Raw genomic sequence first — 26,640 nt, forward strand, 5'->3', positions numbered from 1 at the left:
AATGTTGCATTGTGTTTGAATTTGAGTTGCCCATTGCAACAACTGTAACTACTGTACTTAAAAGTCTATTGCCTATTTGCAAAGTATTTAAACTAAAGTAATTCATTCTGAGAAAGTTTATTTTGCATTGTAATGTATAATGTAATTATAAGGTAATTTAAAAAATAAAATATATAAAAATGAACTGATTAGAAAATTAGTATAAAAAATAAAAATAACAATACATTTAAAAATTGTCATTTAAAAAACCTTAGAAATTCACTGAAAAAAACAGGTTTCAGACATGTTATAGTTAGGAATTAGCATTTAAAACACCTTAGAAATTCACTGAAAAAACCATAGGTTTTCAGGGTGTTCTAGTTAGTTGGACATTTCACTTGTACAAAACCATTGAAATTCCCACGTTATAGTTAGTTGTACTAAGTACAACTCGCGCGCCCGCTATCCCCTGCTGATGATGTCACATATTACATCATTCATGACATGGTCAGTGACATCACTGATGACATCTCAAATGCCATCACTGATGACATCATCCAGTGAATGTGGTTTTCTTCAATATTTAAATAAATATTATATCTGACGAAGGCTAAACGCCGAAACACGTTTGTTTCTTAAATTAAAGCCGGTTATGAAATTGCCCCCTCCGGAGTGCTGTTTTTTTTCAAAGTAGAGGAAAATGTGAGATATATATATATATATATATATATATATCTCAATCTGCCTTGAAGACTGAGTAGATGTATAAGTGTCTGAATGGAGGATTTAGTAGCAATGTGTATATACTCCTTCCACGTGCAAGTAACCTTGTACTTGGTGCTCAAAGCCCACGAGGGGGTGATGCCTCCTCTCCCACCTCCATTTTTGAATAAACAATAGTTGTCCTTACTAGGTTACTAACTGTTTATGAACTCTAGACACAAGGATGGGGCAACTCATTCACAGACACATATTGTTTGCAATCAGCCCTGCGCAATGTTATTAGTGGAAGCAAAATAAGCATTTTGGTAATTTCATCATACGGAGGACAAGACAGCTGCTACTAGTTCACCATGAAGCATCCACAAATGGGAGAGTGTAAAGAGAGGGTTGAACACTGCATTCACTCACACATTCAGCCATGTACAAATAAGCAGGGTATTCTCCCGGGAGCAATGGGAGAAAAATGGTCACTGCATGTGAAAAGAAATATTCACAAGCACAGAAAAACAAATAATATATACCATATCACAATACTAAAAGACATCATTAACAGCTACAAAACGTAAACCACCCAAAGCCTCTTGTCATTAATCTCACCCTAATCACCACTTGTCACCCACCTCTTGCATCCAGGGCATTCTGCACCTGGATACAACTGGAGACCCCGTAGGGACTAGGCGCCCGGAACAATGGGAATGACAGAACTGCGAGGGCGCACCCCACATCACTTGTCAGACCCACAGCAGGTACAAGTCAAGACAGAAGGACTACTACCCTCCTCACAAGGACCGCTACCCTCCTCAGAACGGCCACTACCACCCCTTGTTGGCCAACAGAAATCATAAAGCTTCTGCTATACTGAAACCTGTGCACAACCAAGACATGCACACTTCACTGCCTGGGATAGCCCCCAGTGCAAACACAAAATTCAATCGCCTGGGACACATACCAGTTCGAAATCGAAAACACCCACCCTGAGGTTCCGGGGCAGTCCCCTGGTCCAAATGCACACTGACCAGCCAAGCACCCCTGACCAGCAGGATCTGTATGGCACAGGATGTCAGATGGCGCAACTGCCAAGTGATCGTACACCCAACCCTCAAAAGCCTGACACAGTACAGATAGCGGAAGTTGGTGCCTGGAGGCCAGTGTGGCAGATAACTACAGCCAGAAAAATATCCAACAAATGAAAAACACCACAATATTTAAACAGTACAAGGGACAGGATATTCTGAAGGAAAGCCAACTATACATTTGCGTAGGAACTAAAAAGAGGCAGAGCGAGAATCAGGAAAAGACCAGGATGGGTCCAAGTACTCATGGGATCTAACCCAGCTGTGGAACAAGGAGAGATGCAGAGGACCTGATGCGAAAGAGCACAGGCCAGAGAACTCTGAGAGATTGTCTATCCACTGGGCTATAGCAAAAGCAGGCAGGCCGAATGCAGTTGAAGTCACAACCCTCATAGGTGCAGCATTCTTCACCAAATGTAGAAGTCTACAAAATAAAGTACAGTCTAAGACTTCATCAAAGTTCATAGGCAAAATGTAATATTCGTGTACTCGGGAACCATAGGCGAAGCCACCTATGGTTAAAATAGCAGAAGTCCATTGTGGTCTTTTAAATTATAAATGACCAAGGGCATGCTAAATACATATCCAATGAACATACAGTTTCAAGGATAGTTCCTCAGAATTATGAACAAATACATTGTGCGTTGCTGACCAGACAGGACACTATTACACAAACATTAGGCCTATAACCAATCAGAGAAGAAAGGTGATACGTGCCAGTGGTGTGATACAATATGGACATTGTGTGATTGCCACAGGCCAGCTGCCTGCGCGTCATCACACTGTATTTGCACAATACCGGTCTAAATGTTGTGTGTCCCAAGAGTTGTTTTCCGATCAAGCCTTGCGTAAAAGCTGTTTACGAACAAAAGGGTACATAGGTTCTCTGAAGAACACTTGCCTTTTGCACACGTTCTGAAGTCCTCTAGTAATCATTGAATATCACAGAGCTTTTCAGGCTGTTGGCATTAGAAGATAATACAAAATGGCTTCCACACCTTAAAGTCAGAGGCAAAAAGACGGGAAGAAACAAATATATAATCAATAATTGAAGAAGAACCTGTCCCACCGCTCTTGAAGGTCCCGGTCTGTAGAAAATTACAAGGATCATGCCAATCCAGGAGGTTCACCTGGGAATGGTCTACAAATAGTGAATTAAACCTGTCGCCTAGAAATTCATGTTTCAAATGGGCCTGATCGCGAGTTGCCAGATCGTCATAAGCGACAAATCCCCATACAACAAACAATCGGTACAAGAGTGTAAATTAAAATCACCAATCAAGAAGAGAATTGTAAAGCCAGAAGATGTGATAGCAGTGTTGTAGTGGAACTGAGTCAGATGCCGGGCCAGAGCCTGCTCCCCTCAAGGGGGTGGGGGATATATAGTTATAACAAGGGCCCTCAGTTGGTTGGAAAAGGTCAAAAGTATAACTAGAATGGAGTGAATAAGTGAATCACTATCTCTATTTTGCAATTGAAACCAACTCTGATAAAGGTGGCAAGGCCACCTTTTGCTCTACCATTTGCAGAGGGCAGGGCAGGACAGGGGATACAAATTAGACAATGCCATATAAGACAAGGGCGCCCACGTCTCTTGAAGACATATGATGTCATTCAGGCATATAAAGTCACTGCACTCCTTCTCCCCTATCTTCCCTAACCTTGAGTGAGTTTGGGGCGGTGGTAGAGGTTTCTAGCAAAACTGGTGGGGTGTCTAGATCGTCCAAAATTCGGAAGCGGTTACAAAGTTATGGGCCGAAAGAGGCAAGGCGGAAGATGCACGAGGTAGCGGGACAGAACCACCTCAACATAGAGAAGTCAGTGGAGGAGGAATAGACCTGAATATACCCCTAGTCGCACACTAGCAGAGAAATATGTGGCCCCTTTGGGGTAGAAGGGCTCAACTGGGCACTATAGGGAACTGGTGGGAAGGGACAAGGCCATCCCTAGTAAAGGAAAGCCTTCACTCAACCAACTCTATTTCTTTAGACACCGCACTTATACACAGGCTATGGACCCCTCCATAGTTGATCTGGAGGGGGGTGTAGTCCTTGCAATCTCAGCTGCTACACCACAGTTCTTCCCTTTGCGTTAATAGGAAACTAATTCCAGGATTGTTGGATATGTGCATTGCTTGTATTCATTCACATGCTGATTCAAACTGGTATTGGGAAAGCCAAAACGTTGCTATTTAAAGCAAAACCAATGCTTAATGTTATTAAGTACAGATTTCCAAAAATATTGTTTTTCTTGTGCTTTCCTCAAAGGAAGTAAAGATTTGTATATATTAAAACAAAATCTACGTGCTTGACTTGTTAACCTGATTGTTTTTTTGCTTCATGTTTTCTATAATTTTTATATTATAATATATTTTCTTTATCAAACAAGGATACTCTTCTAGCACAAAATGTTTACTTTGTGCCCCAAAAGGCCACCACTTAAGGCAACATCGATGGTGTTTTTGTTGATGTAATGTAAAGGAACATATTGAATAGTCTGGGGAAGAATGTATGCAGTAAAATTCAAGGGGAGTGTACTAGTTGTTTTTTCCTAATGATGCACACGTATGCAGACACTGAAATATTAATGTTCAGTAAAGCAACCAAATGTAACAATTGACTTCTCTCTTCTAAAGCAGTTTGCATCGCAGAAATAATCCCAGATTTCAAGTGGGCAAGAAGATGAATCTCAATAGAAGTGAAGATAGTGGGTGTACAACAGAAGGCACAATTCAGGTGGAAACTACTAGTGAACAACTTGAAGTCCGAGATCAAAGGGAACTAGACAAAGCTCCTTCCTCTCTGCCTGGGATTGCCACTTTGTCTTGTATGGATGAGGCATGTGGCAAGGAGATTCCCAAGCTCGAGTCTCCAGTAGGATGCCAGTCTTTAGATCGAACACTAGTTATTGATGAACCATCTCATGAAAGCAGTGATGGAACTAATGAAAAGGGAACAGGAGGAAAGGTTGTTGAGCCTGATGGAAAGGATATGACGGAGGCTGTAGTAACAGAGGAGGTCCTGCATTCTCCAGAGAATTCTGAGAGTGATCAGCACGATTCACGCCAACTTTCAGAAGGCAGAGAGGATTATGAGCTATGTATAGTTCCAGAGAGCCCTCTCTCTGACATTGTATCTGGAGATCTGGAAGGTACTGAAAGTGGTACTAAACCTGACAGCAGCTCACCAGAGTCGCACACTCATGAGAAAGACAGTGAGTCAGAGTCCCCAATGGAGGTGGATAATTCCAAGCACAGCTGCGCTGGATCGGAAGCGGATGAAGACTTTGTCTTTCTCATGGAGTCGATGGATGGCAGTGATACAAGCACAGCTGACAGTACTTATTCCAAGGTTCAACTAGAGCATTCTAAGGATGCAGAAGAAAGTGCTTCACCTCAAGGAAAGAGTGAGTCTGTCCATACCCCAAAACTAGGTGTGGAGTGTCAAAAAAAAGATTCATTGGAACTTGACTTAGACTCGCCTTCAAAAAGCAGAAAAGATTCAAAACACTGTGGAAAGACAAACCGCCCAACGAAAGACCCATCCATCAGAAATCCTTTCAAGTCTGAGGATAAAAGGTAATGTGATTGATTATGTTTTTGTACAATTAATTTAGTCTTTGAATCTGATTAATAAGAAGTTTTGCCTGTACCAAATCACTCCATAAGGCATTTTTAGTCTGATGGGCATCACCAATGTATTACTTTGCAATGGCCCTATTTTGAGAGGTAGTATCAGGATTCATACTGCCCAATTTGATGAGGAACTAAACGGAAACATTGCAGTTTCCCGTTACCTTGTCATTGTCATTTTTTTAACTCTGCAATTGCATGAAGTGTTCTACTTTAAGATTTCTATGCATTATGGTGGCTGAAGGGTCGTTGTTTGGATAGTTTTTGGGGGATGACCTGCAGGTAGGGAAGAGATCTGTAAATAATGTCACAGTCGAATGCCAGTGTTTTCACCAGTCTTTAGTAGTATGCTTCGCATTTCTTTTTACATCTAGTGGACAAATTTCACTGTAAGTGAGAATGAACAGTGATTAGTAACCTTTTGACTTATGTGGGCTGCCACTTAATCATTGCTGAAACCCGGGGACCCTGACTGAATCAATTCAATTCAATTTGAAAGCTTTTTTCGTTTAATAGATCAACCATATAAGCAGTACAATCATAAATCAATACAATGATAATTATAAAATATTGACTATAAAGTTAATAAAATATAAGTACATAAGGGTTCATAGATATAATAATCCAGATACAAAGTGCGAGTGCCTGATTCATGTATGGACCCTAGCGATTTACATAAACATATATGGTCCTAGTACAATAAGTGCAAATGCAGAAAGTTACATGATGCCCTAAAAAGCGTACAGTCAAGTGTCAATGATTATCGATTTCCTAATACTGATAGATTTCAGAAGAAATGTAGCTAAATAAAAACACAATCCTGGGTCCTCTAGTCTAAGGAGCAACTTCATGGCGTCTTAAGTAGATCTTATAGTATAAAAAGAATGGTTTTAAGTAAAATGTTCTAAAATGAGAGTAAAATTTGCAAAATAATAACATATGGCAGCAGCTTTGTAGGGAAACTCCATCACATGGGCATGGTTGAGCAGAGCACTGTTTCATAACTGGGAAATTAACAAGATGATGTATGGTACCCAATCTTAAGCGTGTCAACACAAATCAATGTGATGCTCTTGTCACGACTGACATGTAACCCTGTTTAAGATCCAGATGCAGATAAAAAATAAAGGTTGATTGGTTCTTGATAACACAGGAGCAGGCTTCTGTTTTATGGGCTAATAGAATCAATTTTATCTCTGTTCTGGCAACAAAATCTACACACTCAAGGTCCAGCCGAATATCACAATTAAATAAGAGTTTAAACCAGTCAGAGATATAATTAAGCCAAGGTATTCTTAGACAATTCTCCATTTTGAGGCAGTCCTGTATGATAGATTGGGTGAACATTGTGTCCTCTTTTGACCATATAGATTTCCATAGTAGGAGAGGGAGCAATGAAGCCAAATCTGAAATATATTTAATGCCCACCTCACGATGAATAAGTTCCGTAGAGGCCGATAAATGGACACACAACAAGCGTTTTAAAAATGAGTTTTCAGTTTGTTGTAATAGATTACCTTGGCAATGTCCCCATACACCTGCCCCGTAAAGTGCTTCAGTAACACATCGTATCTCATAGATTGTCAACATATCTTTGATACGTCGATGGCCCAGTTTAGCAGCAAATCTAAAAATACCATTGATGTTTCTCAACATCTTAGAACAAGCATTTTCCTGTTCCTGAGCCCATGACCTGTTCCCTGCAAATGTAATACCCAAATAACAAAATGTTTTGACTATCTGGACCTTATAACCTTCTAGATGGTAAGATCTGGATGTTATTGGATTCCTGCCGCAAGCCATAACAAAAGTTTTAGATTTATTAATTAAAAGCTTTCTTTTAGCAATAAAAGTAGTAAAATAATCGATAAGACGCTGTAACCCAATGGGGGTGCGAGAGAGTAAAACCGCATCATCAGCGTACAAGAGAATTGGGATAGGGTTCCCATCCACCCTCGGCGCATCCGACTCGAACAATTTCAGGGCTGCGTCTACATCATTTTTTTTTTTATAAATCTTTTTACTGAAAGTAAAAAAATGAAGAAGAAACAAACCAGGCAATAAACACAATACAATACGATAGAATATCAGTCCGAATGAGGAAGGCGGAACAAAAAAGACCATATAATAAGGTATACAAATCATATAAGGGGAGGGAAGCAGGGGAGAGACGAGCTCCAGACCAGTTATATATATTACCTTACAAGGAATGGCAGGTCAGGGGGAAAGTGGAACTTCAGGGATATCCATAAGAGGAGGAGTACAAATCTCTCCACGGTAAGTGTTCCAATGACCCCAAGTCTTACCCCATTTCCTGGGTCGCCCCCGTGCCACATAGACCGGCTTCTCCCTAAGCATGCACCAATCCAGGTTTTCCATCCAAGCCTCGACCGTGGGCGGACTCTGGGAACCCCATAACTGCGCTATGTCTCCCTTAGCCACCATATTTCCCAGGGTTACCCACTGCGTCTGCGCAACATTATAGTCAGTTGGTTCCCAAATATTCAGGAGACAACGTCTAGCCTCGGGCAGTAGAGCAACACCTGCAGCCTCCTCAATCTTATTGTGTATCCCAGTCCAAAACGCAGCTAATGCAGGACACTCCCAAATTATATGCAGAAACGTCCCGAGCAGCCCACAAACACGCTTACAAAGACCATCTTCTGAATAACCCATTCTAATCAAGCGGGCCAGTCACATAGACTCTATGCATGATTTTAAGTTGCACCAACCGGAGACGGGCCGGAATCGCGACCTCCTTGGGAGAAGAGATCGGACTGCCAATCCTCATCGTCTAATTCAAGACCGTCTCGGGTCCATACGTCCCAGAGGAGCACCAACAGGTCAGTCCTACCATTGATCAGTTTTTTATAGATCAAAGAGATAGTACTATCTGGAACATGACCATCCAGTATTCTATCCTCTAGCGGAGAGGACTCCGAAATATCCGCACTCTCAGTAAAAACCGAATGCAAGGCATGACGGACCTGAGCATATCGAAAATATTCCCTGTCACTAAGTTGGAACTCAGCTTTCAATTCCTCAAAATTTTTAAACTTGCCTTTTACCCAGAGGTCACTCACCTTACTGATACCGATCATATCCCATTTCTCAAATCCTTTCGTTTTCCACAAGTTACCCAGCTTCTCAGAAGCAAAGAGCGGAGTCGCTCGAGTCAATCGATCTTTCCAACCCATAGCATTGTTTGCGCAGTGCCATACCCGTACCGCAATCTTTGTGGCCCCGGAGAGCCTCCCTCCATCTAATCTAGAATGAAGCGCTCTATAATAATCGCCCCCCGGCAACAGCCACCTGTCTATTGCAAATGCAGGGTTCAATTCGGGACCATTCATGCCATGATTAATGGCCCCCAATTGAAATGCCCAGTAATACCGTTTGATGTCAGGGAGAGCGATACCACCATCATACCATGGAAGCGTCAGCTTGGTGAGGGCGATATGCGAACGCCCATCCCAGATCAACTTCCTCTGGAGACCCTCAATAGTCCGAAAATAGCTTGCGGGAATTATATCAAAGGTGTTCTGAAGAGCATATAGAAAGCGTGGCAACATCATCATCTTAAAAAGCGCCGCATGGCAGAGCGGCGAAAGCGGCAGCTTGCGCCAGCGTACTACGTCTAGTTTCAACCGGTTTAGTGGCAGGAGCAAATTCTGTTCATATCGGGCAGCCGGGTTAAACGATACATAAACCCCAAGATACTTAAAACCCGTCTGTGTAACATGGATGGCACAATCGCGCGGCAAGAGGGATATCTCCTGAGAGGACGTACAAGTAAGATTTAGTCCAGTGGATGATTAGGCCTGAATTCCTACCAAAAGAGGTGAGGACATCAAACAAAACAATTAACGACTTCCGGGGCGACATCAGGTACAACAGTATATCGTCCGCGTAAAGCGATATACGATCTTCGAGGTCTGGGGCCCCCTGAATACCCTTCATCGACTTTTCCCATCTAATCCAGGCAGCAAGGGGCTCAAGAGCAAGGACAAATAAGAGTGGAGAAAATGGACAACCCTGTCTTGTACCCCTTCCGAGAACGAAAGGCTCAGAGACCCGACCATTCACCACAACCTGCGCCAACGGGTCCTCATAGAGGAGCCTGACCCAGCTAATGAAGCCAGGACCAAAACCAAACTTGGCAAGTACGGCCCACTAATACGGCCACTCCACAGTATAAAAAGCCATCATGGCATCCATGGAGGCCAAGATGGCCGGTCACGCAATGACGGAGTCCTTGCGAGAACACCATGCAAACGTCGCAGATTCAGGGCCGTATTCCGATGCGGGATAAAACCGGATTGGTCTGGATGAATCAAGTCACTAATCACCTTTATTATACGATTGGCCAATAATTTAGCAAGAATCTTGGGTTTCGCGTTAAGGAGTGATGTAGGCCTATAAGAGGCGCAGCGGTCCCTTGGCTTCCCTTCCTTATAAATCACCACTGTGGTCGCAAGACGCTGATCACGGGGGAGGGAGCCACTATCTCGCGATTCCAAGAACATGTCACGAAGATATGGCGCCATTTTATCGGGCGCAGTTTATAAAATTCAATGGGGAGACCATTAGGGCCCATCGCCTTCCCGGAACGAATGGAGCGAATAGCGAGAGCCACCTCATCCGCGGTTATTACGGCATCCAGCAACTCTCTATCAGAATCAGATAAGCTGGGCAATGCAATGTCGCGCAACAATAAATGGGAGTCTTCCTCCGGCTTATCAGATACGGGGGAATACACTTCCTGGAAATGTTCCGCAAAACTCTGGACGATCTCCTCTGTCTCAGTCACACGCATACCATTCACTCTCTCAATCACAGGAACCACACGACTAGCCCTCTCTTTTTTTATCTAACCATGCTATCAGTTTGCCAGCTTTATCCCCGACATCATACAATCGACCCTGCTGCTCCCTGCCCATGACTTTCGCGGCATCTTCTCACGGGTGACACCCAGTTCCAGATCACGCTCCAGTTCGGTGATCTCCGTCTCGAGTCTAACTAACTCCTCATTCCTACTTTTCTTCGCACCAGCAATCAATGACAATGCCTGACCTCGGATGACCGTCTTAAAAGCCTCCCAGAGCGACACTGCAGAAGACACCGATCCCAGATTCTCAACAAAATACTGGTCAAGGGATTTGACCAAAGCTGCGCGGGTTTTAGGATTACGGAGATACCACGGATTAATTGGGGCTACCCTCCCCACCGCACCTACACGCGACTCTATCCGAAGCCACAGTGGAGAGTGGTCGGATATTCCCCGAGCTAGATGTCGAACTTCAGTAACGGAGGGGGCCTGCGCAGCTGGCGTCAGAATGTAATCAATCCTGGAAAGGCTACCGTGTGCACCCGAGTGGAAAGTGTATTGATTCTGGGCCGTTTGCAGCAGTCTCCAACAGTCCACCAACCCCAGTGTGTCTATAAAGCCACTAAGGCAATTCTGTGACCCTCTGAGGTCCCTGGGTGGGTGTCGATCCTCCCTACCAGAGGCAACCGAGTTAAAATATCCGCCCATACCCAGAGTCCCCTCAGGAAGTCCCAATACTACTCGCCCAAAAGTTGTCGACTGTAGACCCGGGGGAACGTAAACAGAGATCAAGGATATAGTTCTACCCTACCCTAGTGAAGTAGTGTGGCTCACTGGTTAGAGGCGGCAGACCCGAGAGCAGAGGACGGCCCGGGACCAGGGTTCGATTCCCGGCGCGGCAGGTTTCTGGACCAGGGTCAGCGGACTCGATAATTCTCTCGCCTCGGTGCCCACTCTGATCAGCGATCACACTCGGCAACTCTGGGCATTAGCTTGCCTCATCTTCACTAACGGCCCCACCAGACCGCCGGGGATGCCTGGTCTCACCCTGGAGATACCCATTAAGGGACCATCTCTCAGGGAAGCCAGGAAGGGTTTCGCAGCGGTCGAAGCGCCTTGGGACCCTACAGGTAGGTAGTGCGCTATATAAATGCCAATACATTTACATTTACATTTACTCCCATCGTCCAGTAAGAGCTATGTAGCCTCCCCTATCATCCAGGACTGTTGCATCTATTTCTAAGGGGAGAGAATTCCTAGCTAGGATACCCACCCCTCTGGATGCAGAGGAGAACCCCGCATGGGCAACCAGACGATACCCTTTCCGGTTCATGGCATGACCAGTGTTACCGATCAAATGTGTTTCCTGCAAAAATACCACATCAGGGGAAAGTCGCTTCAACAATTGTAACACAACCCCTCGTTTTATCCTGCCGCCCAACCCATTCACATTCCAACTCATTTGTCTCAATCCCCTACCCCCCATCCCAAAAGTGAAAGCAGATCCATCCCTCCTCGGAACTCAGCATCCAAATCAAATGATAGAACAATATGTTGCCTTGCACTGAACCAAAACACACCCACTTGAACACCCCCCACCCTCGAACCAAAAACCCGTTACAAATCCCCCACCCTGCACCCCTGCGTAAGACTAAACATCCACCCCAACTTGCAGTGTGCCTGTCGCCCTGAATCAAACTAGTCTACAAAAAGAAACCCCAGAGGAGGAAAGAGTCCACCAATCGCCCCGCCACACCCGGGTATGACACATCAAATCATACAGTAAAAGTCATCGAACCATAGTTAGGGTTATCAGTAAAGTTCAGGGACCGGAAACCATGCTCCTATTCCTGCTCCATCGGGCCGCCTTCCGCTCCTCCAGAATGTTCCTCCCGGCCACGTTGGTGTGGCAAATTGTCGAGCCAGTCTCCCGCCATCTCTGGAAGATCAAAAAAATATGTTCGTTCCTCGAATTCAATGCGCAGCCTGGCTGGAAAAAGCATTGCGTATTTCAGTTCCATCTCCCTCAGTCGTCGTTTGACGCCCAGAAATCCAAGTCTTTGCTTTTGGACTGCCTGTGTAAAGTCCGGGTAGAAACTTAGAGGTATTTTCGTATTTCGTGGGTCCACTCATCCGTGAGGCCTGCAGAATAGCATCTCTATCCCGGAAGTTAAAGATTCTGGCGATGAGAGGTCTCGGCGGGGCACCCAACTTTGGTTTACCACCCGGTACTCTGTGGGCTCGTTCAACTGCGAAGAACTTGCTCAGACCCTTAGGAGCGAGGTGTTTGGTGATAAGATCTTCCACAAAAAGATCAGCCGCCGGATCCTCCGATTGTTCCGGGATCCCAATAATACGTACGTTGTTACGCCGGGCCCTACTTTCAAAGTCCTCCAACCAGCGGGCAAAAAGATCATTAGAGGTCCGCAGGTTGCGGACCTCTGTCTGCAAGTCGGACACATCACCCGTTAGGCTGGAAGTTTTCATATCTAAAGATTTGACCTTTTCATTAGTTTTTGATAAATCCGTACAGATCAAATTAACATCGATCGAAACGGTGTCCAGCTTGTGGGCGAGAGTCTCAAATTGTTGCCCGATGGATGCCTTCATCCCATCAAGGATTCAGAAAAGGGGGTGGTGATGAACAGAGTGTCTGAATTAAGCAGACCACTCTTACCCAGTCCAAAGATCAGGGCTTGATCCATCACCGTTTTTTAGCTCACTGCACCATCCCAGTTCAGAACCTGGCTATATGCAAATCAGTCTGTCCCTGGCCCAGTGCATCATGGGAACAGGGCAGACTAAACTACCAAGCCAATTCTTCACCAGAAAGGAGACAAGCTACCGGGGACCGGTTTCTGGCATTTCAGCCGTCTTCGGCCCGCCTTGCTTGAATCCTGATGGTGCAGTGAGAAAGGGACTCATGTCTGAGTATACCCTGCCACACCTATAGTGGCCAAAAACGATTCAGAAAAGGGGGTGGTGATGAACAGAGTGTCTGAATTAAGCAGACCACTCTTACCCAGTCCAAAGATCAGGGCTTGATCCATCACCGTTATTTATCTCACTGCACCATCCCAGTTCAGAACCTGGCTATATGCAAATCAGTCTGTCCCTGGCCCAGTGCATCATGGGAACAGGGCAGACTAAACTACCAAGCCAATTCCTCACCAGAAAGGAGACAAGCTACCGGGGACCGGTTTCTGGCATTTCAGCCGTCTTCGGCCCGGCTTGCTTGAATCCTGATGGTGCAGTGAGAAAGGGACTCATGTCTGAGTATACCCTGCCACACCTATAGTGGCCAAAAACGATTCAGAAAAGGGGGTGGTGATGAACAGAGTGTCTGAATTAAGCAGACCACTCTTACCCAGTCCAAAGATCAGGGCTTGATCCATCACCGTTATTTATCTCACTGCACCATCCCAGTTCAGAACCTGGCTATATGCAAATCAGTCTGTCCCTGGCCCAGTGCATCATGGGAACAGGGCAGACTAAACTACCAAGCCAATTCTTCACCAGAAAGGAGACAAGCTACCTGGGACCGGTTTCTGGCATTTCAGCCGTCTTCGGCCCGGCTTGCTTGAATCCTGATGGTGCAGTGAGAAAGGGACTCATGTCTGAGTATACCCTGCCACACCTATAGTGGCCAAAAACGATTCAGAAAAGGGGGTGGTGATGAACAGAGTGTCTGAATTAAGCAGACCACTCTTACCCAGTCCAAAGATCAGGGCTTGATCCATCACCGTTATTTATCTCACTGCACCATCCCAGTTCAGAACCTGGCTATATGCAAATCAGTCTGTCCCTGGCCCAGTGCATCATGGGAACAGGGCAGACTAAACTGCCAAGCCAATTCTTCACCAGAAAGGAGACAAGCTACCGGGGACCGGTTTATGGCATTTCAGCCGTCTTCGGCCCGGCTTGCTTGAATCCTAATGGTGCAGTGAGAAAGGGACTCATGTCTGAGTATACCCTGCCACACCTATAGTGGCCAAAAACGATTCAGAAAAGGGGGTGGTGATGAACAGAGTGTCTGAATTAAGCAGACCACTCTTACCCAGTCCAAAGATCAGGGCTTGATCCATCACCGTTATTTATCTCACTGCACCATCCCAGTTCAGAACCTGGCTATATGCAAATCAGTCTGTCCCTGGCCCAGTGCATCATGGGAACAGGGCAGACTAAACTACCAAGCCAATTCTTCACCAGAAAGGAGACAAGCTACCGGGGACCGGTTTCTGGCATTTCAGCCGTCTTCGGCCCGGCTTGCTTGAATCCTGATGGTGCAGTGAGAAAGGGACTCATGTCTGAGTATACCCTGCCACACCTATAGTGGCCAAAAACGATTCAGAAAAGGGGGTGGTGATGAACAGAGTGTCTGAATTAAGCAGACCACTCTTACCCAGTCCAAAGATCAGGGCTTGATCCATCACCGTTATTTATCTCACTGCACCATCCCAGTTCAGAACCTGGCTATATGCAAATCAGTCTGTCCCTGGCCCAGTGCATCATGGGAACAGGGCAGACTAAACTACCAAGCCAATTCTTCACCAGAAAGGAGACAAGCTACCAGGGACCGGTTTCTGGCATTTCAGCCGTCTTCTGCCCGGCTTGCTTGAATCCTGATGGTGCAGTGAGAAAGGGACTCATGTCTGAGTATACCCTGCCACACCTGTAGTGGCCAAAAACGATTCAGAAAAGGGGGTGGTGATGAACAGAGTGTCTGAATTAAGCAGACCACTCTTACCCAGTCCAAAGATCAGGGCTTGAGCCATCACCGTTATTTATCTCACTGCACCATCCCAGTTCAGAACCTGGCTATATGCAAATCAGTCTGTCCCTGGCCCAGTGCATCATGGAACAGGGCAGACTAAACTACCAAGCCAATTCTTCACCAGAAAGGAGACAAGCTACCGGGGACCGGTTTCTGGCATTTCAGCCGTCTTCGGCCCGGCTTGCTTGAATCCTGATGGTGCAGTGAGAAAGGGACTCATGTCTGAGTATACCCTGCCACACCTATAGTGGCCAAAAACGATTCAGAAAAGGGGGTGGTGATGAACAGAGTGTCTGAATTAAGCAGACCACTCTTACCCAGTCCAAAGATCAGGGCTTGATCCATCACCGTTATTTATCTCACTGCACCATCCCAGTTCAGAACCTGGCTATATGCAAATCAGTCTGTCCCTGGCCCAGTGCATCATGGGAACAGGGCAGACTAAACTACCAAGCCAATTCTTCACCAGAAAGGAGACAAGCTACCGGGGACCGGTTTCTGGCATTTCAGCCGTCTTCGGCCCGGCTTGCTTGAATCCTGATGGTGCAGTGAGAAAGGGACTCATGTCTGAGTATACCCTGCCACACCTATAGTGGCCAAAAACGATTCAGAAAAGGGGGTGGTGATGAACAGAGTGTCTGAATTAAGCAGACCACTCTTACCCAGTCCAAAGATCAGGGCTTGATCCATCACCGTTATTTATCTCACTGCACCATCCCAGTTCAGAACCTGGCTATATGCAAATCAGTCTGTCCCTGGCCCAGTGCATCATGGGAACAGGGCAGACTAAACTACCAAGCCAATTCTTCACCAGAAAGGAGACAAGCTACCGGGGACCGGTTTCTGGCATTTCAGCCGTCTTCGGCCCGGCTTGCCTGAATCCTGATGGTGCAGTGAGAAAGGGACTCATGTCTGAGTATACCCTGCCACACCTATAGTGGCCAAAAACGATTCAGAAAAGGGGGTGGTGATGAACAGAGTGTCTGAATTAAGCAGACCACTCTTACCCAGTCCAAAGATCAGGGCTTGAGCCATCACCGTTATTTATCTCACTGCACCATCCCAGTTCAGAACCTGGCTATATGCAAATCAGTCTGTCCCTGGCCCAGTGCATCATGGGAACAGGGCAGACTAAACTACCAAGCCAATTCTTCACCAGAAAGGAGACAAGCTACCAGGGACCGGTTTCTGGCATTTCAGCCGTCTTCTGCCCGGCTTGCTTGAATCCTGATGGTGCAGTGAGAAAGGGACTCATGTCTGAGTATACCCTGCCACACCTGTAGTGGCCAAAAACGATTCAGAAAAGGGGGTGGTGATGAACAGAGTGTCTGAATTAAGCAGACCACTCTTACCCAGTCCAAAGATCAGGGCTTGAGCCATCACCGTTATTTATCTCACTGCACCATCCCAGTTCAGAACCTGGCTATATGCAAATCAGTCTGTCCCTGGCCCAGTGCATCATGGAACAGGGCAGACTAAACTACCAAGCCAATTCTTCACCAGAAAGGAGACAAGCTACCGGGGACCGGTTTCTGGCATTTCAGCCGTCTTCGGCCCGGCTTGCTTGAATCCTGATGGTGCAGTGAGAAAGGGACTCATGTCTGAGTATACCCTGCCACACCTATAGTGGCCAAAAACGATTCAGAAAAGGGGGTGGTGATGAACAGAGTGTCTGAATTAAGCAGACCACTCTTACCCAGTCCAAAGATCAGGGCTTGATCCATCACCGTTATTTATCTCACTGCACCATCCCAGGTCAGAACCTGGCTATATGCAAATCAGTCTGTCCCTGGCCCAGTGCATCATGGGAACAGGGCAGACTAAACTACCAAGCCAATTCTTCACCAGAAAGGAGACAAGCTACCGGGGACCGGTTTCTGGCATTTCAGCCGTCTTCGGCCCGGCTTGCTTGAATCCTGATGGTGCAGTGAGAAAGGGACTCATGTCTGAGTATACCCTGCCACACCTGTAGTGGCTTGGTAGTTTAGTCTGCCCTGTTCCCATGATGCACTGGGCCAGGGTCAGACTAATTTGCATATAGCCAAGTTCTGAGCTGGGATGGTGCAGTGAGCTAAAAAACGGTGATGGATCAAGCCCTGATCTTTGGACTGGGTAAGAGTGGTCTGCTTAATTCAGACACTCTGTTCATCACCACCCCCTTTTCTGATTCATCCCATCAAGGGCGCCCATGACGTCTTGTAAAGTCAATTCTGCCGATGAGGCCGTGCCCTCCTTTGTACCATCAAGTGATCTACTCGGTCCACCAGGGGATCCTTCAGATTGGGCATAGCGATCCATATTGTTTGCTTGGGTGTAGCCACCTCGCCGAGTGGTCTTGGACTTTTGCTTGTCGCCATCAGGTTTGATCGCCATCACGGACAAGGAGGCCTTCCAAAGTGGCGGGCAACAAGAGAAAATTGCCGCATCGGGAACTGCAATCAAACCATCAGCGGCGACCAGAGGGCACAGTCCGTCCAGGCCCAGTATACGCAGTCAGGACATCACCTATGATCGCTGAGCCGTCAAATAGCTTCTGCTAGTAGTAGGCTCGCTCTCAGATAGGATCAGACTGGAGCCTCGAAAACGAAAGTGAAAGTTCAAGTCAATGTCTCTTCAGGCCGCTGTTGTTCAACTACCGCCGGGGCACCATACCAACTCGAGCTCCGGGCAACTCCGAGGGGCAGGCCGCAATATTCAAATCGTTGTTATTCCGGTTCCCGATGTCCGATTCAAATTTGGACAACTGTGTCCGCCTCAGCTATGGCTCGTCTTCGATAACCCGTCAATGTAGTCAGGATAATTTTCAGGATAGATGCGGGAGGTTGCGAGAGTCTCGGGAGCCCTGTGCTCACGCGGCCATCTTGGTTGCGTGCGAAGCTCCTCCTCTGCGTCTACATCATTGATGAACAATGAAAAAAGTAGTGGCGCTAGGACGCAGCCCTGTCGAATGCCTCTTTTAACTTTTAAAAGGGGGGTATTTTCACCTAAGTAACTGTACCGCACCTTACTTGTCAGCTCCCCATATAATCTTGCCAAAAAATAAACTATCTCTTTGGGTGCACCCATTTCTAACAATAAGGGCCATAAAATAGAATGGTCTACCAATTCAAAAGCACTGCTGAGGTCAGCAAAACATAAATATAAATTACCCTCCTTTGCTAGGGTAAACTTGCCGATCAAAAGATCCAAGGTAACACACTGCTCTAGTGTGCCTACTCCTTTTCTGAATCCATATTGTACTTGTGTGAGGACCGACTTCTCTGTAACCCAGGCTTCTAATCTTGATAGCATGACCCTACTCATGATCTTAATAGAGGAATCCAGTAAGGAGATTGGACGGTATTTACGGACGTCAGTTTTTACTCCTTTCTTGTGAATTAGTATTATGATTGACTGGCCCCATGATGATGGAAATTGGGTCTCGACGGCGGCATTAAAAACTCTAGTTAAAAGCGGGGGCCATAGAACCATTTCATTTTTATAAAGGTCTATCTGGACCCCATCTGGTCCCGGTTCCTTACCCCCCTTACTACTAATTATACCCTCGGAAACCTCCTCTATACTAATAGACAGGGGTATTATTGGCCAGTCAGTGGGGAGTTGGGTAGGCAAAGTGGAAGGTGCAGCTCTATCGATTGGATTAAAAAGTTTTGAAAAATGTTCTACCCAGGAGTTGCAGTTAATATAGGAATTAAGTTCTGGTATATGATCATCCTTCAAAAAGGTACTATTAACAGTATCCCAGAACAATTTACTATTTTTAGTGTCTGCTGCCTAGCTTAAATCCTCCCAGGCTATTTTTTGAAGCACCACTTTCCTGGCTTTTAGGGCTGAAGCATATTCTGCACGTAGAACCTTAATTAAATCCAAGTCTCTCGGGTTACACTTAATTATTATTGGAGGCTGGTGCCCCCCAATGAATCCTTACTGGAAATTGGGGCCCTGAGACTAAGTATTTTTGTTGATTTGAACTGCATAACAATACACAAAAAATACAAAAACAAATATTTGTCCAACAAATACACAAATTATGAAATATTTAAAAACAATCCTTAAAAAATTGACTTTAGTGGGAAGATTGGAGCTTTTCTAAATTTAATTGAGGCCACTCATCGTCCTTATTACATGCTGTTTGATTTCACTTGCACTGCTCCCACAAATCAATCTGAAGATACTTATTACATTTTTAGGCTCCATTTTCAAATTCTTTCAGTTTTTCAAAAGATTTAAAAAAATACATTTTTGACATTTTACTTCTTTATTTATATATTCTTCATTAACCTGTTAATATTATAACATTTTCTAAACAGTTGTGGGCTCACCGAGTGGGTTTTGTGGAACCGCAGGGGTTCCCGGACCACAGGTTAAGAACCACTGATTTAAAAGATTAAGAATAGCAGTTGTTAAAACACATTACAGTAAAGAAAGAATCCAATGTTTTAATTTCTAGTATCTCTAGGGCTTTCTCTACTTTGACTTGCAAAATGATTTTTAAAATGTGCTACATGCTTATTAAAAAAATATTCTGTTTTATCGATTCATTTACATGACAGGTAGATGGGTGTGGGAATATTGCTCTGCTTGCTCACAAGCGCCTTCATTTTTCACTTCCTGAATTACTAGGTGCGGGAACACCAGGTCCCAATTTTGTCTGACAGAAACTCTGGACTGTAAAATTGTCTGTGGGTCGTATAGGGGGTACGGACACAAGCACAGCCCGACACTGATTCAGCCACCTCCTAAGGGCCTGAGGGAGTCTGTAAAGCTCCCCTGTTGGCTAGAAACCTGACCGCTAGCCACTGCCTCATGACGCATATATGCCCTCCGCTTCCATATACCACGTGGTTTAATCAGGTGGTAAATGAGAACTGAATTGCCACCTGGATCTCAAACACACAACACAAAACTAGTCTCCACCGTTAAATCCCCCATTAAGGCAGGTAGAGGTTCAATTACTGGCTGGAATCTATGACTACAGACCTGGTAACTTCAGCACTCCTACACGGTGCAATTTATAATTGGACCCCATGCCTCTATGCTCTGTGTCGTGTCAATTTTACAAACCTATGAATGCAACGGCCAGTTATGTGCAGAAGTGTTGAAGTGAGGTTCAAAAGACGAGAACGCCAGAAGGTGGAGTGGACATTGAAGATAAACAGCGCCCGTGTAAAGTTGAATACTACACAGAATAAGTTGAAAGGTGTAGTTTATTAAAGGAACACAGGAGCAAGGTAGGGAACATCCTACACAGGACTTCTTCATCAGCAACTACCATAGTTGCTAGGGAGAGGAAACTAGGATACAGTGGAACATAAGAAACATTCTGAAAGGAATTAAAGGGACAACATAACACATCTTCCCCTTTATAAATAAAGGAAGCAAAGGAAAAAAAAAAATAATAATTAGCAAACAAAATCTTCTAGCCACTTAGGTTTAGAGCAAATGCGTTTCCGGTTCACAAATACATCACTGCTACAAGAAGGTTCATTAACAGATGTTGAATTAAAATCATGATTAGATGGAAAGGAATCAAGTGAAGCTGGAGCACTAGGAGAAGGATCTACCATGTCCATATTGGAGGGAATGTCTACTACGTCCACATTGGGAGGGGAATCAACAACATCGGAAGTGGGAGGATTAGAGTTGGAGGAAAGATTTTCAGATACACTAAAACCACCATGATCCTCACAAAGAATAGAATGAGGAGTGGTAGTAAGTGAAAATTCAGGAGAATTTACAGAGTTTTTAGTTAAAATTGTTTTGCCTCTGTAGATTGCAATTCTTTTAAGATTCCACACCTTACCATCACTTAGAAGGACAGCATTGCGAAGAATCTTCTTAACCATAAGGGGTTCAGAAAATTGAGAATCCCCCTTACGGACTTTCCAGGGTTTCTTCACTTTAACCCACATACCAACATTAACATCTGCAGTGCTAGAGCAACATTTCTTATCAAAATTTCTTTTATACTCTAGGCAGACCCTCCAGGATTTCGCGATTTCGCGATTTGCCGCGAAATCGGCACTTCTGTAAAAATGCCGCGATTTTTACAAAAGTGCCCGCGAAATCGGCACTTTTGTAGAAATCGCAGCATTTTTCCAAAAGCCGCTATATCCTGGGGGGTCTGATTTAGGATGAGGAGGGTAGAATAGGTGTGATGAGGGTTAGCAGGGATGGCAAGCCCACGCTTGAAAGCATGAAAGACGAGAATTACATTTCCCTAGCCAGCAGGCTTAGAACCCGTGCATGGTACAGCATCTGGTTGCCCTTTCCCAGCAGCGACACGCCAGGCACTGTTTCCAGGAGCAGGCGGCTGTTATGTTTGTGGTAGTGGGATCACTACACCCTGGTAAGCCGCCGGAGGGGTTTCCTTAGGTGGTGCCTTCCCGTCCGGTCACTGTGATTGTGACCGTGATGTAGGGACTTAGGATGACAAATAGCCTCAGGTCATGACCCGCACGCAGAGAAGCATCTGTACGGGTCTGCTGTGATCACTGTTCATCTTCACCCGTGCGACTCGCTTTCTATACGCTGCCCATGCAGTGGCCGCAGGGCAGCGCCGAGCCTCCCTTGCACAGCCTGATAACCCCCACTCTCCTATGCGAGCAGCAAGAGAAGGAAGGCCTCACTGGCTTCAATGTGGCCATGAAGACGAGCTTGCTGTGGGGTTATCTGATAGCAATATTTACTCATGGACGCTCTTTCTTAGGTCTAAGCTTTCCTAGTTAAAATAAAGTGTTTCAGAAGCTCATTGCGCGTTTTGAAAACACCATATCAATTGGTGACAAAGTGCTTTGTTAAATAGGTAAGAACGATTCCTTTAACTTAGTTGATTAATGTAAAAATCCGATTATTGGTAACCGAGTGTAGCCTTGTACTCACAGCAGCGACTTTTGTTTGGCAGAGCCCATTGGATATGAATTATTGAGGCCTGCCGTTCACGGCAGGGGGAGTAGGTGGTGGGGGTGTGTGTGTGTGGGGGGGGGGGGGGATGGGAGAGATCTGGGTGGGTGAGCAGGGGGAGTTCTGGGGGTTCTTCCACTAACAGGGAGAAGTTTGGATAAAGCTCCGGGGATCTTTAAGGCGAGTGCCTTGAGGCTCCCCAAGGATGAGGGTCTGGACCCTTTCAGGGCCTTCCTCCAGCCTCTGTGAATCTCATTCTTCTTTATTCAGAACAGGAAAAAACCTCCGCAGCAATTATCACATGCTGTATTGTCATACCGATGCAGGATAGAGGACAGTGTAAACGAAGTTCAGGTTTCTTTAATCTCAATTCAGAATGCATTTAAAATGAGAAAGAAAAAAGCAGCGCAACCCCACTACCAACTTACACTGTCCCGCCGAAAAGCATTGTTTGTAACACATCACTGGGATAGCAAGAGGCATATAAATGGACTTTATTGTCAGGTATGTTCACACTGCAGTGTAAATAAAACTCTGACTCATGCACTGGTTTTATTGTATGTAAATGTAAATGTGTAAATGTATAGGCATTTATATAGCGCACTACTTACCCGTAGGGTCCCAAGGCGCTTCGACCGCTGCAAAACCCTTCCTGGCTTCCCTGAGAGATGGTCCCTTAATGGGTATCTCCAGGGTGAGACCAGGCATCCCCGGCGGTCTGGTGGGGCCGTTAGTGAAGATGAGGCAAGCTAATGCCCAGAGTTGCCGAGTGTGATCGCTGATCAGAGTGGGCACCAAGGCGAGAGAATTATCGAGTCCGCTGACCCTGGTCCAGAAACCTGCCGCGCCAGGAATCGAACCCTGGTCCCGGGCAGTCCTCTGCTCTCGGGTCTGCCGCCTCTAACCAGTGAGCCACACTACTTCACATGTGAAAACAGGAATCACGGGACATATTGTAATTAACGTAGCTGACCGTAATCGGGACCATAACGGTATTTTTTTTTAAACATACTTGGCCTGCCGCAGCAAGGATGTCGCTTGAGTGAGAATCAGTTAGGCCCTGCGGAGACAGTCAGGGGCGGCTCTAGGTCATGGCGGCCCTGGGCAGGGAGCATAGGTAGGGGGCCCCGAAAGAGGGGGTCCGGGCAGGGACGGAGCGCGGAGGACAGTGAAGAGGGGTGCTTGGAAGTGGAACAGAGCCGGAGGCCGCCAAATCCCTGCCAGGGGCCACCACGCAAATATGTATCCATCCTCAGAGAATTATTATATTAAGGATATATATTGGTGTGGTGGCCCCTGGTGGACCCTGGGGTTTGGTGGCCCTGTGCAGGTGCACAGCTTGCACATGCTAAGGCCGCCCCTGAGAGAGTCTACGTGGCCGTAACCCATGAATCGCGTACAGAGGTCATCACTGGGACGATAACGTACAGTGAATGAGGTCACTGGGCAATGACGATGCAAACTGCTGCCGACACATGTGCCCCTGCCACGTGCTGAGGTGGGTGGGGGGGCAGGCGAAATGGGAAGCATTTCTTAGCGTGCTGCTTTGAAAAATTGCAACATACAACTGTTCTGCTATAAATGTAGCGGAGATGGCGGACTCTGAGCAGAGTAGCATGGGGCTGGGAACTGGTCTTGTGTCCTGGAGCTGAGGCCTGGGCTGCGGCAAGTGTTGTGGTCCGATGCTCCGCCGTGTTCTACCGCTGGAGCCATGGACGGAAGTTTGGGAGCTCTGCCATTTAGCCGGACCTGTGGTGAGAGACGAGTGAGGTTTTACGTGGTGAATGCTGTCTGTTTGATACGCTGTGTGAGAGCTTACGGAGGAGTGAGATGCCTGGAAATGCCCCCGTACTCTGTACGCTGCATGCCTGCATCAGACACTGAGCGTATATAACAGTTGGAGTGTAAAGTCACCAGCCAAAAATTGAATGACAATATGACAAATTAGCTGAGACACACTTGATGCAAGCCTTATGCTCAATTATGGGTATAGTACCTGTGTCTAAATGAACTAAGAACAAGAGCAAAGAGAGCCCAGAGAAGCACTGTAGTTTAGTTGGCCTGGAAAGGAGTTGAAACGGCATAGTGCCCTAACAAAAAAACTAAGATATCTGTGTTTGTTGTAGGAAAATGGGCAAATAAAATGCCGTAAAATTGCCGCTAAATTTCCGTATTTGTGCCGCTAAATTTCCATTTTTGTGCCGCTAAATTTGCTAATCCATGCCGCTATATCCTGGGGGGTCTGTCTAGGTGCTTATCAATGACATTAGTTCTAACTTTACTCATACATATGTCTAAACAGGATTTTTTGTGCAACCATTTGGGATTACATTTAGTTCTAGCAACACGACCTCTCATGATCTCGAAGGGTGACATTTTTAGTGCATCATGAATATTGGTTCTATAGGACCAGACAGCTTTAAAAGCTGAAATTTCCCAATCCTCACCATTTTGCGTAGCTATCTGTATGGCATTCTTCAGGACTCTGTTGAACCTTTCACAAAGTCCATTTCCACTAGGGTTGTAAAGAGAGGTAGTCTTATGAATAATACCAACTCGGTCGAAGTAAGATTTAGTTAATTTGGATGTGAATTGAACGCCATTATCACTAATGACCTGGTTGGGAAGGCCTTCTTCAATAAAAACCCTGTCAATAAAATTTAAAACAGATGAAGAATCAATCTTGTCTACAATAGTGATATTAGGCCATCTTGAAAACACATCAATCATAGAGATTATGAATTTGTGATCCTCTCCAATTGGTCCCATAATGTCGATGGCAACAGTATGCCAAGGACCCTCTGGTACCAAAGGTTCACACATGTCAGGTTTGAGCGTGTTGAGTACTTTATCAGAATTAGAACAAGTGACGCATTCCCGAACAATTCTCTCTGTAAGAACATCAATACCTGGCCACCAATACCACTGTTTAACATTTTGTTTGGTTTTCACAATGCCACAATGATCTTTGTGACACAATTCAATAATGCTATTTCTTAAAGATGAAGGAGGAATAGCTCTATCACCTCTAAAAATAGTATTGTCACATACAGTTAGCTCATTTCTAATCTCCCAATAGGGCTTAAAATCGGAAGACAAATCCTTTTTTTTCTGTCCAACCTTCCCGAATGAAAGAAATAACAGAAATTAAAATCTTATCTTTAAGATAATCATCCTTCCACAATTTTTTCTCAATACAAAAAGGGTTACTATCAAGAATATAAGCAACGTGAAGGGAATCCCACTCATTCACCTCACATTCTTGTAGGTCAGTGGGCATCCGGGAAAGAAAATCAGCAATAACATTGCTTTTCCCAGGTAGATATTCAATTTTGATGATAAAATCTTGTAACCGCATGGACATTCTCGCTATCCTAGCAGTAGCATTATAAAGGCCTTCAGTAGAAAGGAGTTTGGTGAGGGGTTTATGGTCTGACCGCACTATACATTCCTTTCCCCACACGAAACTGCGAAAGTGCTCAAGAGCCCAGACCACAGCTAAAGTTTCCTTCTCAATAACAGAGAACTTACTCTCTGGAACGGAAAGTGCTCTTGATGCAAATGCAACAATGCGTTCTTTACCTGAGCTGTCGATCTGAGACAAAACACTTCCCAGACCTTTGTTGCTAGCATCAACTGTGACCACAGAGTTTAGATCTAAATCAAAAGGGCATAACACAGGAGCATTAATAATATCTAGCTTGATACTGTTGAACTCATCCTCACAAGAGGGAGACCAATCAAATCTTACTTTGCTTTTTAAAAGTTGTCTAATGTTGAAAACCTTGCTTGAGAAATTCTTAACAAATTTAGAATAGAATTCCACCATTCCCAGAAATGATCTTACATCATCTTTACTAGTGGGAGGAGGAGCATCTTTTATGGCATCAACCAATTTAGGTTTGGTTGAAACGCCATCACAACATAAAACATGTCCAAGATAAGTCACAGATTTGACTGCAAAATTGCATTTAGAAAATTCAATAGTTAAACCTTTTTTTTCAAGAATGCCTAAAACCTCTTCTAAAATGGCATTATGTTCATCTTTGTCTTTACCGTAAACCAGAATATCATCCTGAAAGAACTTAACTTTAGGATGTTTCCCAAATAGTTGGTGCATGATGCGCTGGAAAATGGCAGCAGCAGATGCCAAACCAAATGGCATGCGTTTAAATTGGAAACACCCCATGGGAGTGATAAACGCAGTAAGTTGTCTACTTTCGGTGTCTAGAGAAATCTGATGATATGCTGAGGATAAGTCTATTGTGGAAAAGAACATAGCACCGTTAACTAAAGACAACATTTCATTAATTTTAGGTAAGGGAAATTTGTCTATCACAATATTCTCGTTCAAATGGCGGAGGTCAACGCAAAGACGGATTTTGCCATTGGCACGCCTTGCGATAACCACTGGCGAAATCCAATTAGAAGACTCTATTGGTTCAATAATGTCTTCTTTGACAAGTTTTTCTAGTTCTCTTTCAACATCGCCACGAACAAGAATAGGAATATTTCTGGCTTTAAAAGTTTTAGGGTTAGCATCATCTTTCAATACGATGTGGTGGGAAAAACCTTGAAAATTACCAATTTTACCACTAAACACTTTAGGAAATTTTTTAAGCATTAAATCTCCAATTTCGGTTCTTTCATTAATAACTAAAACAGGATCTGGACTGTTAGGGTTTAAAACAATGTCTAAATCCCACTGATCTCTCCATCCTAGGACAGA

The 26,640-nt window shown here is 45.1% G+C and overlaps 1 protein-coding gene across 2 annotated transcripts in view; it reads left to right on the forward strand.

Moving 5' to 3' along the window:
• The window catches only part of PARG (poly(ADP-ribose) glycohydrolase), a 1,076,399-nt gene that overhangs the window by 67,211 nt on the left and 982,548 nt on the right, over positions 1 to 26,640 (forward strand). The window contains exon 3 of one of the 2 annotated variants that reach the window (XM_086922071.1): positions 4,411 to 5,352. In XM_086922071.1, the coding sequence (XP_086778197.1) occupies positions 4,411 to 5,352 (942 nt within the window). The remainder of the gene's footprint in view (positions 1 to 4,410; positions 5,353 to 26,640) is intronic. The other variant, XM_086922072.1, reaches the window with a different exon arrangement.

The sequence above is a fragment of the Lissotriton vulgaris genome, chromosome 5, assembly GCF_964263255.1.
Source record: "Lissotriton vulgaris chromosome 5, aLisVul1.2, whole genome shotgun sequence".
Taxonomy (NCBI): Eukaryota; Metazoa; Chordata; class Amphibia; order Caudata; family Salamandridae; genus Lissotriton; species Lissotriton vulgaris.